Source organism: Panthera uncia (genome assembly GCF_023721935.1).
Source record: "Panthera uncia isolate 11264 chromosome D3 unlocalized genomic scaffold, Puncia_PCG_1.0 HiC_scaffold_8, whole genome shotgun sequence".
Lineage (NCBI taxonomy): Eukaryota > Metazoa > Chordata > Mammalia > Carnivora > Felidae > Panthera > Panthera uncia.
In genome coordinates, this window is record NW_026057586.1 from 49,618,471 (window position 1) to 49,631,831 (window position 13,361).

Consider the following 13,361-nt stretch of genomic DNA (forward strand, 5'->3'; position numbering starts at 1 on the left):
AGGTATAAATTTGTTGACATGAAAGGCGTCCGTGATAAATTTTTAAGTGAACAAAGATGTATGATATGGTCTGAGTAAATCATATTTTTGGTTTTTGCTGGTTAGTGTGGAATTTTTAAAACAAATCTATTGCTATAATTTATATGCCATAAAATATACCCATCAATAGTTCTTAGTAAATTTGTACAGTTAAGCAACCATCACCACAATCCAGGTAGGTTTAGGACATCTCCATTACCCTCCAAAGTTCCCTTATGTCTGTTTGCAGTCAATTCCTACTCACATCCTTTCTCCCTTCCCCACTGAACTGCTATCTCTGTAGACACAATTGTATTTTTTTATACAAGTGAAAAAATAATAAAAATAAATCAAATGTTTATGTATTCACACAGAAAAGTCATAATGGACAAGTACCAAAATTTTATATGGTGGTCCATTTATAGATAATATTAACTAAAATTTTTTTAAATATTTTTTCTGAAAATTTTAACCAATTAACATCTATTGACTATAGAGAAGGGTTTGGGTTTTGATTTCTGGTTGTTTTTTTTTTTAATATTTTTATTTATTTTTGAGAGAGAGATAAAGAGAGAGAGAGAGAGAAAAAACAAGCAGGGGAGGGGCAGAGAGAGGCAGACACAGAATTCGAAGCAGGATCCAGACTCTGAGCTGTCAGCACAGAACCTGATGCAGGGCTCAAACAAATATGAGATCATGACCTGAGCTGAAGTCAGAGGCTTAACCGACTGAGCCACCCAGGCACCCCTGATTTCTGTTTTAAAAGGATATATGAGAATTTCACAGAACTATGGCAGATTGTGCAAAAGCATTTACTTTCACTTCCTACCAAAACCTAACTAAAAGTATTGCACAGGATTTTTTAAAGGCATGAATTTGTAAGGACAAAGAAGAACAGAAGCAAGGGATCACCAACAAAATTTTCAAACTGGAAAGCAGATGGATAAGCAGATGACCTCACAGCATTGAGAAAGTTGAATCCCAAGTCAAGCTTAGAAACAACCAGTTTACATGGCAAACCACATATCTCCCCCAAAGGCACTGCCATATTAGGTTTCAGGTATGAGGATAAAGGTGACAGTAGAAACTGGAGGATTAACTGGAATTCTCTTTTAAGAATCAGATAAATCCTTAGATCCTTTCCCCAAGTCCAAGGAGGCAACTATATCTCCCTGATTCTTCAGAAAACTAGACATGCACAATTCAAAGTGGGGGTACCATTCTACAAACAGGGAAATTAGGTGAACATTTTGTTAGCTGAAAGCAGAGTCCACCTACTTCCAAACCTCTTCTCCAACTCAGTTTCTAGAAAGATGGTAACCAGTCCTATACCATCAAGGGAGGAAGTCAGAAGATTGCACTCTGGGGAATCTAACCAGTCCAAGATGCAATATTTCACAGTGAGCTTTTCTTAGTGAAATGGCCCATAGGTAGCAAGTCTCACCATGGGATCACAGCTTCTTATCATCTTTATGGGGCACTGCTCTTAAATAAGAACAGGCAGCCAGAATCACCAAACAACCGCAGAACATCTCAAACACAGACTATAGTGATCAAAATAGACAAACAACAAGCAACTTGGAGAAATAGAGACTCTGAAGGGAGAAAAAAGTGTGTTTAAACATTCATTTCATAAATATATTCAGAGATAGAATACATGCATAAAACAATAACAAGTGGCTATAAAAACATACTTTACTCAAATTAGTTCAAAATTTATATCCACACAAAAAACCTGCACACAAATGTTTATAGCAGCTTTATTCATAATTGCCAAAACTAGAAGCAACGAAGATGTTCTTCAAAAGTTGAATGGATAAGCTGTGCTACATCCATACAATGGAATATTTATTCAATGATAAAAAGAAAAAGCTATCAATACATGGAGGAAACATAACTGCATATTGCTAAATGAAAGAAGCCAGTTTGAAAAGACTTCCTAACATATGATTCCAACTATATAACATTCGGGAAAAGGCAAAATTATACAGACAGTAAAAAGATCAGTGGTTTCCAGTGGCTGTGGGATGGAAGGATGAATAAGTGGAGCATAGGAGATTTTTAGGGCAGGCAGACTATTTTGTATAATATGGTAATGGTAGATACATGACATTAAACATTGGTTAAAATGCATAGAACTCTGTGTTCTGCTGTGGGGAGCCATTGAGGACGAGCAGTCAGGGCTCTGCCCTACCCTTGTTGCCCTATGGCCGTGGGCCTCAACAAGGGCCACAAGGTGACTAAGAACACGAGCAAGCCAAGGCCCAAACACTGCCCGGGGCGCCTCACCATGCACACCAAGTTCATGCGGGACATGATCCAAGAGGTGTGCAGCTTTGCCCCATATGAGCGAGCAGTGAACCATGGAGCTGCTCAAGGTCTCTAAGGACAAGCACATTCTCAAGTTCATCAAGGAAAGGATGGGGACACACGTCCATGCCAAGAGGAAGAGAGAGGAGCTGAGCAATGTCCTGGCAGCAATGAGGAAAGCAGCAGCCAAGAAGGATCGAACCCCTCCCCTCTGTATGTAATAAGGCCTTTTTGGAACTTGGCGGGGGGGATCCACAGAACTGTAAGACACCATGAATCATACTGTAAACTATGAACTTCAGTTAATGATAAGGTATCAATATTTATTCATCAATTGTAACAAATGTACTCCACTAATGCAAGATGTTAATAATAGGGGAAACTACAGGGAAGGGTACAGAGTGATATCTTTGAACCCTCTGTACTTTCTGCTCCATTTTCTGTAAACCTAAAGCTGCTCTAAAAAAATAGTCTGTTGTGTAAAACAAAATAGCCAATAAAGTACTCTTTTAAAATACTGCTAAATTAGCAATGAAGTTGGTATTCTTACATTACAGGGGGAACTATAAATTCAAAGATCTCCTTTGGGAGATCATTATGCTACTATGTCTTTAAAAGTAACTTTCGACTGAGCAATTTTACTTTTAGAAATCTACCATAAGAAAAAAGTACAAAGTATGGTGGGGAGGGTCTGTAAGCACCAAGTAAAACATTGCATCTCATCTAAATTATCCATTGGGTAAATGGTTAAGTAAATTATAGTATAGCATTAGGTGGCATCAGTCTGCTTTAAACAATTATAATCATAATTATTTAGTAGCACCACAGAAATACATTCATGAGAGAAACACTAATTTTATTTACTTCTTTTTTTTTTCTTTTTTGAGAGAGAGAGAGAGAGCAGGAGCAGGGGAGGTACAGAGAGAGAGGGAGACACAGAATCTGAAGCAGGCTCCAGGCTCTGAGCTGTCAGCACAGAGCCCAATGCAAGGCTCGAACCCACTAACCACAAGATCATGACCTGAGCCAAAGTCACACGCTTAACCAACTGAGCCACCCAGGCACCTCTAATTTCACTTTTTAAAATGTTTATTCTTTTATTTTGACAGAGAGAGATAGAGAGTAAGCAGGGGGAGGGGCAGAGAGAGAGAGAGAGAGAGGGAGGGAGACAGAGAATCCCAAGCAGGTCCTACACTGCCATTGTGGGGTCCGATGCAGGGCTCAAACTCATGAACCACAAGACTATGACCTAAGAGAAAACCAAGAATCGGACAGTTAACCTACTGAACCACCCAGGCACCCCAACATACTAATTTTAAAAGCAGAACACAGGGGTGCCTGGATGGCTCAGTCAGAGGAGCATATGACTCTTGATCTCAGGGTTGTGAGTTTGAGCCCCAGGTTGGGTACAGAGATTACATAAAGGGAGGGTGGGAGGGAGGGAAGAAGGAAGGAAGGAAGGAGGGAAGGAAGAAGGATGGATAAATGCAGAATACAAAATTACATAATAATTACAATTATGAAAAAACATTTCTGCAGTGTGAAGTCAGTAGGATTATAGATTCCCTTTTTCTATACTTCCCAAATTTTCCAAAATGTTATATTGTATTTAAATAAGGAAAGGGTTTGAAGTGATGAGGCAAACTGTGTTGTTAGTATTATTTTAATTAAATATTGGATTTGGTAATATCTTAATGATACTTTTTTACCCAACGGAAGATGTAAACCTTGAATGATTTTTACAATAAAATATTTGTCAGAAAAATCTAGAAAAACATGGAGTTAGTTGTAGATAAGATTACTTTATAGGATATGTGTTCAGTTGTATAGGAAGTGACTGTTAGGCTATTTTAATGTTCATTAATTTTAAATTTCCAAAAGTCTTGACTTGACTTTTAAAAAAATAAAACATTGTTATTGGCATTAAGATAATCTGAATTTTAAACTATATAATTGAGGGGCACCTGGGTGGCTCAGTCGGTTAAGCATCCGACTTCGGCTCAGGTCATGATCTCACAGTTCATGGGTTCAAGCCCCTCATCAGGCTCTGTGCTGACAACTCAGAGCCTGGATCCTGCTTCAGATTCTGTGTCTCCCTCTCTCTCTGCCCCTCCTCTACTCACACTCTGTCTCTCTCAAAAATAAATAAACATTAAAAAAAACTAAACTATATAATTGATCAGTTTCTGGTCTGAGTGTGGTATACATTACCTTTTCCTTATGACATCTGATTGCCACTTTATTAATTCAAATCTGTACTTTGAAGACCATAATTTCTCTACTTTATAATACAGTGTGACAGGTGTTTTCTCTCTTGCATATTTTTGTAGCTGGTGTTGTGAATTGCTTGAGGATTAGTATTCTGACTTAAACACTTTAAGAACACTTGATACCAGAACATTTTACACCTGGAACGTTTTGTACTAAGTGTTCTCAATGCCGCCAAGTACCAAGAATTCAGGTACTAGATGAAACTGTGCTCTGTGCTAAATGTAAAATTTCTGATGTTTATACTAAACTTCATATTTTGAGGAAAATGCTCTTGTAGTCTTAGTATCCTACAATCTACAAGCTTAAATGGTTTAAATACTGAATAAAAAGTCATCTGTCACAGCTACTTTGTCAGTTTCAACAGGACTCATGAATTTTTGTTGTGCTTTATCAACAGGCTCTAGAGTAAGGAGAATGTTTTTTGGTACTTCACCATCCAGCCAATTTCTTAGACTCAGTTCATTTCAGAAGATAATCTACTGATGGACTATTTATTATTTCTGCTAGGGACACCTGAATCCAAAATAAGTTTCATCCTTTCTTGTTTTCACTTATCTTTATTACTTCCATTCTTTCATACACTTACTCAACAAACTCAGTGTACTGAACACTGAAGATACAGAGATGAAACATGTGGTCCCTGCTCTTAAGAAGCTCCAAATTAAATTGGGCAGACAGGGAAGTCACAGTGTATTATGGTACAGTGGTTCAGGTAGTATGACAGGGTACAGTATGGCATGACATGGCAGGGGGTTATGGGGAGCTGAATATTGCTACGTTCTAGTTTGAGATGACATTAGAACATTTAGATAGGTGGAAACCCTAGTAGGCACTTGATGGAGAAGTCTGCAAATAGAGCTAGGCTAGGGATAGATATTTGTGAGCCATTAGCATACAGATAATGAGACTGCCTAGGAAGAATATGTAATGGAAGACTGAGGATAGTCTTCTATTGAGGAGGTGGGAAAATGACTGGCAGCATGCAAAGCACTTGAGGAAAAAGAAAGAGAAAAACCAGAAGGTAAAATCAACAAAGAAAGTAAAGCAGGTTTTAAGAATGAATTATAACAGTCAACTGTATCGTAAGTTCAAATAAGTGCAACAGGATAGGAATGGAAAGAAAACACTGAGTGTAGCAACTTGGCCAGGGCACCTTCACAAGCCTCACAGGAGACTCAATCATATGACACTGTGAGGAAAGAGTGACAAGGAAAGAATGTGTTCAAAAAACTGGGCTGCGAAGGGAAAGAGAGATGTTCAGGGACAGCTGGTGAGGAGTATAAGGCCTAAAAATATACCAAAGAGCTTTCTTTCTTCCTTTTCTTTCCTTTTTTCCTCCTTCCTTCCATCTCCTCTCTTTGTCTTTATCTCGTTTGTCTTTTTCTTTCTTTCTTTCTCTCTCTTTCTTTCCTTCTTTACTTCTTTTCATCTCTTATTTTTCTCTTCCTGCCTCCTTCCTTTTCTTCTTTCATTTTTGTGGAAAGAATAGAAATTAATTTATAACTATAAGAAAGAAAAACAGTTTAGAGGCAAAATGTTGAAGATAAAGCAGTATCACAGATGCCTTCCTCACTCTGAGGAATCAGAAGAGGTTGGGACCCAGTATTTACTGCAGGAAGGCCTCCTTTTCTTCTGTTAAGTAGAAGGCAAGTTTGTTTTCAGAGAGCTAGAAAGGCAACAGGGGTGCTGAAGTAAGAGAAGAAAGTTTAGGCAGGCCAGCTGTTAGATATAATTGGGGAGGAGCTGATTTAGGATCATGTAGGATTTTGTCCATGTAGGATCATGTCCTCACGAGGACACAGTTCCTCATAGAGATGAGAGACCATAAATGTACTGTTATCAATTGCTCTAGTTGTCTGAATTTCTCCAGCAAAAGTCAACAACAGGGATGAGAAAAGTGGATGGTTGGAGAGTCAAGTATTGATGAAAGCCAGAGAATGTGTCTTGAAAACACTGAAGACTCTAGGGTTTGTTTACCATGAAAGAGGTGGTACCGTAGAGAAAGAAGAGAAAGATAGGAACACTGACCCAAAGGGAATAGGTACATAAGAAAAAAAACAAAAAACAAAAAACAAAAAACAGATGCCTACAGGAACTCATGTGTAATAATTCAACCCAAGATGAGTTCAAAATGAAACAGAATGGAGTTAAGGGAGAGACCTCAAAAGACCAACTACTCCATTTTTTGACCTCCAATCAGGACATTCTAAACCTTCCAAGGAGAAGAGATTCTATATTATCTTTCAAGACCACTGAAAGTGGATGTTCCTCTACATCAAAAGTCAGAGAACTTTTTCTGTAAAGGACCAGATAGCAAACACTGCAGGTTTTGATGTCACAATTATTCAATTCTGGATTGTAGCTCAAAAGCGGCCACAGACAATATGTAAACAAACGAGCATTAAACAAATGAGCATGGCCGTACTCCAATAAAACTTTATTTTCCAAAAAGCTGGTGGGCTTTAGTCCAGGACCAGTCTTGTTGACCTCTAGACCATTTTCTTTTGGGGAATTTGTTCTTTTTTATTGATCATAAGAATGCTTTATATACGAAGACTATTAACAGTCTATAATATACACTGCCAGTATTTTTTCTTCTTATTTATATTTTTTGTTTTGGAAACTTGGGGGAAATGTAAAAGTTTAAATAAATATATTCAGGAGCGCCTGGGTGGCTCAATCAGTTAAGTGTCCGACTTCGGCTCAGGTCATGATCTGCTGGTTCCTAAGTTTGAGCCCCACATCGGGCTCTGTGCTGACAGCTCAGAGCCTGGAGCCTGGTTCCAATTCTGTGTCTCCCTCTCTCTCTGCCCCTCTCCTGCTCACACTCTGTCTCTTTCTCCCAAAAATAAATAAACATTAAAAACAAAACTAAATAAATATATTTGGGTAGTCAAACCTATCAATTTTTTCCTTGCTTTTGGCTTTATAATCATGTTTAGAATGAACTTCTAAATATTTGATTAATATCAAATATTTACCTTTGTTTTTTCCTAGAACTTTTTGAGAGAATGTGTGTGTGATAAGAACACAGACACTGGAGCTAAAATGCCAAGGTTTATAGTGCCTATAGCACTACTCATTATCTCTCTAAGTGTCTATTGCCTTAAAATTGGGGGGAAAATAGCTCCTAATTTATAGGGCTGCTGTAAGGATGGAATGAGCAAAATGTGTACAACATAATAAAAAGTGCTTAAATCAGGGTTGGACATATAACACAAGCTAAACAAATGTTAGCTATTATTAGCTTAATATCTTTAAGTCATCTGGAAATTACTCTGATTTAAAAAGTGAGATGGAGCTAGAACTCCACCCCCCCCGCCCCCCACTTATTGAAAATCCATCTCCTACCACCTTTCTGTCAATGTTGGTTTTCATCCTTCCTTCATGAGGCATAACCAACAGTTTTAATTTTTTTTCATTATTGTTCCAAGAGTGGTATTTTTTAATAGGCTTTATTTTTATCATTTTTTTGATGTTTATGTATTTTGAGAGAGAGAGAGTGAGGAGGAATGGGGGAGGGTCAGAGAGGGGAGAGAAAGAATCCCAATCAGGCTCCACACTGTCAGTGCAGAGCCACATGTGAGGCTCCATCTTACAAACCCGGCTCAGATCATGACCAGAATCAAAACCAAAAGTTGAACACTTAACGAACTGAGCCACTTAGGTTCCCCTGTTGTTGTTTTTTTAATTTAAAAATAAAAATTGTATTTATATATTTGGTATTTATGTATTTTGTTCCAAAATGTTTCTCAGCTGAAACATTTATTACATGCTGCCATCTCAAACAGTACATTCTCTTTCTTTCCAAAGTCTTAACAGGGCCTTGAGATCCAGAAGCCTGGCCCTTGCCTACCTCTGTGCCTCTCCCCAGTCCCTTCCACAAGATGGCCCTGGCCTTCCTTCTCAACTCCTCCCACAGGTCAAGTACTCTCTCTCAGTGCCTTCACACACTGTGAAGTTCTCTTCCCCCAACTCTTCTCTACCTTTGTCTCACTTTTCCTTTTCATCTCAACACAGACAGTAACTCCTCAAAAACTTCCTTACATCTCCAGCATAAATTATGCACTCTGGATACTCTTTGACTTTCTAGCCCCCATCCTGGTTATTAAGTCATACAGTTATAGGGGTGCCTGGGTGGCTCAGTTGGTTAAGCGTCCAACTTGGGCTCAGGTCATGATCTTGCAGTCCGTGAGTTCAAGCCCCGCATCGGGCTCTGTGCTGACAGCTCAGAGCCTGGAGCCTGTTTCAGATTCTGTGTCTCTCTCTCTCTGACCCTCCCCCGTTCATGCTCTGTTTCTCTCTGTCTCAAAAATAAATAAACGTTAAAAAAATTTTTTTAATCATACAGTTATATAATTATAGACTAGTGTGTGTATTTGTACCTTCTTTTTGAGTAGGAACTCAATATTGGTTAATGAATAAAAAATTAATAAGTATACAAATACTACAAGTGAAATAAAAATCTCACTAACCTATTCTCCACATATGTGAAATTTAGGGTCACTCGGATTGAACTATATGCTTAATCTATTTATGAAACAAATTTTTAAGTTTTAATTTTAATTCCAGTTAGTTAATATACAGTTATATTTGAAAAAATTTTAAGGTTTTTGCCTCATAATCATTTATATATAACTAGATACTATGACTATATATGTTACTTATTTGTGAGCAGCTAGTCAAATAATCATTTATGCTGCAGATAAAAACATATACTTAAGAGTACCTGAGTGGCTCAGTCAGTTAAGCGTCTGACTTCGGCTCAGGTCATAATCTCACAGTCCCTGAGTTTGAGCCCCATGTTGGGCTCTGTGCGGACAGCTCGGAGCCTGGAGTCTGCTTCAGATTCTCTGTCTCCCTCACTCTCTGCCCCTCCCCCGCTCACTCATATCTCTCTCTCTCAAAAATAAACATTAAAAAATTTTAACATATTTTTATGAAAATTCTAAATTTTTATGAATTCAAAACCAGTTTTTTATCCTTTTAGTCTGAAGTTTTACTATTATTGATACACCTTCATGCATTTATCCATTTAATCAATCATTCAATCACAAGTTTGTTGATTATCCTGTAGGCATTAAGTCCTGGTGACTGAAAGATAAATTGTACATGGTCTATGCCCTCTGAAAGCTTATAGCCAAGTGAGATACATGCCAACCAGTTATTGCAGCCAAGGAGCAGCACACAGAAGTAAATACAGAGGCTCCTTGTCATCTGAAGAGGTCAGGGAAGGCTTTTTTGGAAATGATGGGTGTGAGACTTTATTATCCATAGTACGCTGTCTATAAAGTAAACATGGTAAACTGTCTATAAAGAGGAATATTAGGTGAAATATCTTTAAGAAATAACAAAAGATAATAAGTCTCATTTATTTATAACTTCTTGTGAAACTCACTTTTCACATTTATAAAGAATCTCTTTATCCATTTGTCAACCGTTTCAAGACAACTAAATTTCACTCAACCGTAGTGTGGCAGAGGCTGACAACATGCTCACCAAACCCACTTCCTCTCCCTGGAGACACGGCCAAACAGCATGTCCTAGTTCTCACAATGGAATGTGTCTGACATGATGGCCAAGACAGTTAAGTGTTGTGTGCCTTCCCTAAACTCTCATCCTTCTAGAGGGATCCTGGAGGCTGGAATTTGAAGATGCCAACAGAAGATGAATGGAGCCTAGATCCCTGAGCAACTGCAAGAAGAAGCACTTCACCATGTTGGACTGCAGTGCAAACAAGTAACTAATTAAGCCACTGATTTTTGGAAGATTTTGTTCAAGAGGTTAGCTTATCCTAATGAATCATTCTACTGTGAGGGTAAGGTAGGCTGAGGGTAGTATGTAGTCAACCAGAATTTTATTTATTTATTTTTAATGTTTATTTATCTTGAGAGAGTGAGCGTGTGAACAGGAGAAGGGCAGAGAGAGAGAATGGGAGAGAAGAATCCCAAGCAGTCTCCACGCTGTCAGCACAGGCCCAACACAGGGCTCAATCTCATGAACTGTGTGATCATGACCTGACCCAAAATCAAGAGTTGGACACTTAGCCAACTAAGCCACCCAGGCGCCCCTATAGTCAGTCAGAATTTTTAAGAACTTGAGGATGACAAATACCCTTAGTCCCTTTTCAAATAGTCACACCCCCTTCTTCCTTACTGATAGGACCCAAATTTTGTTTGGGGTACCAGTGCATACAGCTCCAGGTAAAGGAGTTTGACTGATCTGATCTAAGCGCACCATGAAAACCCTATTCCTTACCTTTCTAGCCTTCTCTGCAGTGAAGGATGGCCAAGCAGCCCAGTTCAAGCTCAGGAGACCTACAGGGAGTGTCCTGCAAGGATTTCTAGAAAAGGTTTTCCTTTCCTAATAACAGGGGACCTGCATGGCTGGCATCATCCCTTCTTCCTCTTCTTTGACTCAAACTGGGGCTGCATTCTGAACTAATGTAACAAATTCGCCAATGCCATAAATTTGTGGGCTGATATAGAATATACATGAAAAGAACAGTACATGCCCTATCTAAAGGCATTCAAAGATAATTTTAATTTAAATATTGAAATGACAAAGGCCTCAATGGGTCCATGGATACTCAGTTCATGAAAGTTTAAATATAAAGGCCTACTAAAACTAACTCTTAATTTTTTGTCATTATCTATTGAACACAGAAAAACATGTTTATCTCTCATACCTTCTTTTTTTTCTTTTTTCTTTTTTCTCATACTTTCTTAATGTGCTTCTTTAAATCAGTACAATATATTGACTGAGAGCTTAGGCTTTGGGGTCAGACTTCCCAGATTCAGATCCCAGCTCTGGCATCTACAGTGTGAACTTAAATGATACTAAACTTCTGTCCATTTTTTTTTTCATTATTAAGTTAGAATAATAATAGCATATGCTAAGGATTGCAATAAGAACTAAATTACACAATCAGTATAAGTACTTAGTAAAGTATTTGGCACATAATCCTTAATAAATATACACTTTATGGACTTCAAGCTGTATTACAAAGCCGTAATCATCAAGACAGTATGGTACTGGCACAAAAACAGACACTCATATCAATGGAACAGAATAGAGAACACAGAAATGGACTGACAAACGTTTGGCCAACTAATCTTTGACAAAGCAGGAAAGAATATCCAATGGAATAATGACAGTCTCTTCAGCAAATGGTGCTGGGAAAACTGGACAGCAACATGCAAAAAAATGAACCTGGACCACTTTCTTACACCATACACAAAAATAAACTCAAAATGGATGAAGGACCTAAGTGTAAGACAGGAAGTCATCAAAATCATAGAGGAGAAAGCAGGCAAAAACCTCTTTGATCTTGGCCGCAGCAACTTCTTACTCAACACATCTCCAGACACAAGGGAAACAAAAGCAGAAATGAACTATTGGGACCTCATCAAAATAAAAAGCTTCTGCACAGCGAAGGAAACAATCAGCAAAACTAAAAGGCAACTGACGGAATGGGAGAAGATATTTACAAATGACATATCAGATAGAGAGTTAGGATCCAAAATCTATAAAGAACTTATCAAACTCAACACCCAAAAAACAATCCAGTGAAGAAATGGACAAAGGACATGAATAGACACTTCCCCAAAGAAGATATCCACATGGCCAACTGACACATGAAAAAATGCTCAACCTCACTCATCATCAGGGAAATACAAGTCAAAACCACAATGAGATACCTAACCTCACACCTGTCAGAATGGCTAACATTAACAACTCAGGCAACAACAGATATTGGCGAGGATGTGGAGAAAGAGGCTCTCTTTTGCACTGCTTGTGGGAATGCAGACTGGTGCGGTCACTCTGGAAAACAGTATGGAGGTTCCTCAAAAAATTAAAAATAGAACTACCCTTAGGACCCAGCAATTGCACTACTAGTATTTATCCAATGGATACAGGTGTACTGTTTCGAAGGAGCATGTGCACCCTAATGTTTATAGCAGTGCTATCAACAATAGCCAAAGTATGGAAAGAGCCCAAATGTCCATCAACAGATGAATGGATAAAAAAGATGTAGTATACATACATACAATGGAGTATTACTCGGCAATCAAAAAGAATGAAATCTTGCCATTTGCTACTACATGGATGGAACTGGAGGGTATTATGCTAAGCAAAAATAGTGAGAGAAAGACAAATATCATATGACTTCACTCATATGAGGACTTTAAGAGACAAAACAGATGAACATAAGGGAAGGGAAACAAAAATAATATAAAAACAGGGAGGGGGACAAAACATAAGAGACTCTTAAATATGGAGAAAAAACGGGGTTACTGGAGGGATTGTGAGAGGGGGATGGGCTAAATGGGTAAGGGGCATTAAGGAATCTATTCCTGAAATCACTGTTGCACTATATGCTACCTTGATGTAAATTAAAAAAATAAATTAAATTTAAAAATTTTAAATAAATATATACTTTTGTTGTTATTACCTCTAAATTTCAGCCATACTGCTTCAAGTAATGAAATAATATATTGTCTGTGAGAGGGTATCTTCTTCCTATGGTGTAATGTGCTTTATGTGCAGGGTCTCCTGGTAAGTAAACTAAAGAATAATTAAGATGCACAACAGCCTTTGGACTGCTTGGGTTTTAAGCAGGGTTAAAATAACATCACAGTTAAGTTGTGTTAAGTAAAGGATTACAGTCAATGACTAAGAGTCAAAGGCAGGATGTGAGGGGACACTAGAGGACACGATGGTCTGTGTGCCCTTTCCTACCCTGGGAACTCTTGGGCTTA

The 13,361-nt window shown here is 38.2% G+C and overlaps 2 protein-coding genes across 2 annotated transcripts in view; one reads left to right on the forward strand and one right to left on the reverse strand.

Annotated features, from left to right (window-relative positions):
- The window catches only part of GREB1L (GREB1 like retinoic acid receptor coactivator), a 280,287-nt gene that overhangs the window by 243,177 nt on the left and 23,749 nt on the right, over positions 1-13,361 (reverse strand). The window lies entirely within an intron of this gene.
- LOC125914418 (60S ribosomal protein L36-like) lies at positions 2,182-2,563 on the forward strand. The gene is given in 2 exon segments (XM_049619679.1): positions 2,182-2,374; positions 2,376-2,563. Coding segments are annotated over 2 exon segments (324 nt in total). The 5' UTR covers positions 2,182-2,224; the 3' UTR covers positions 2,550-2,563.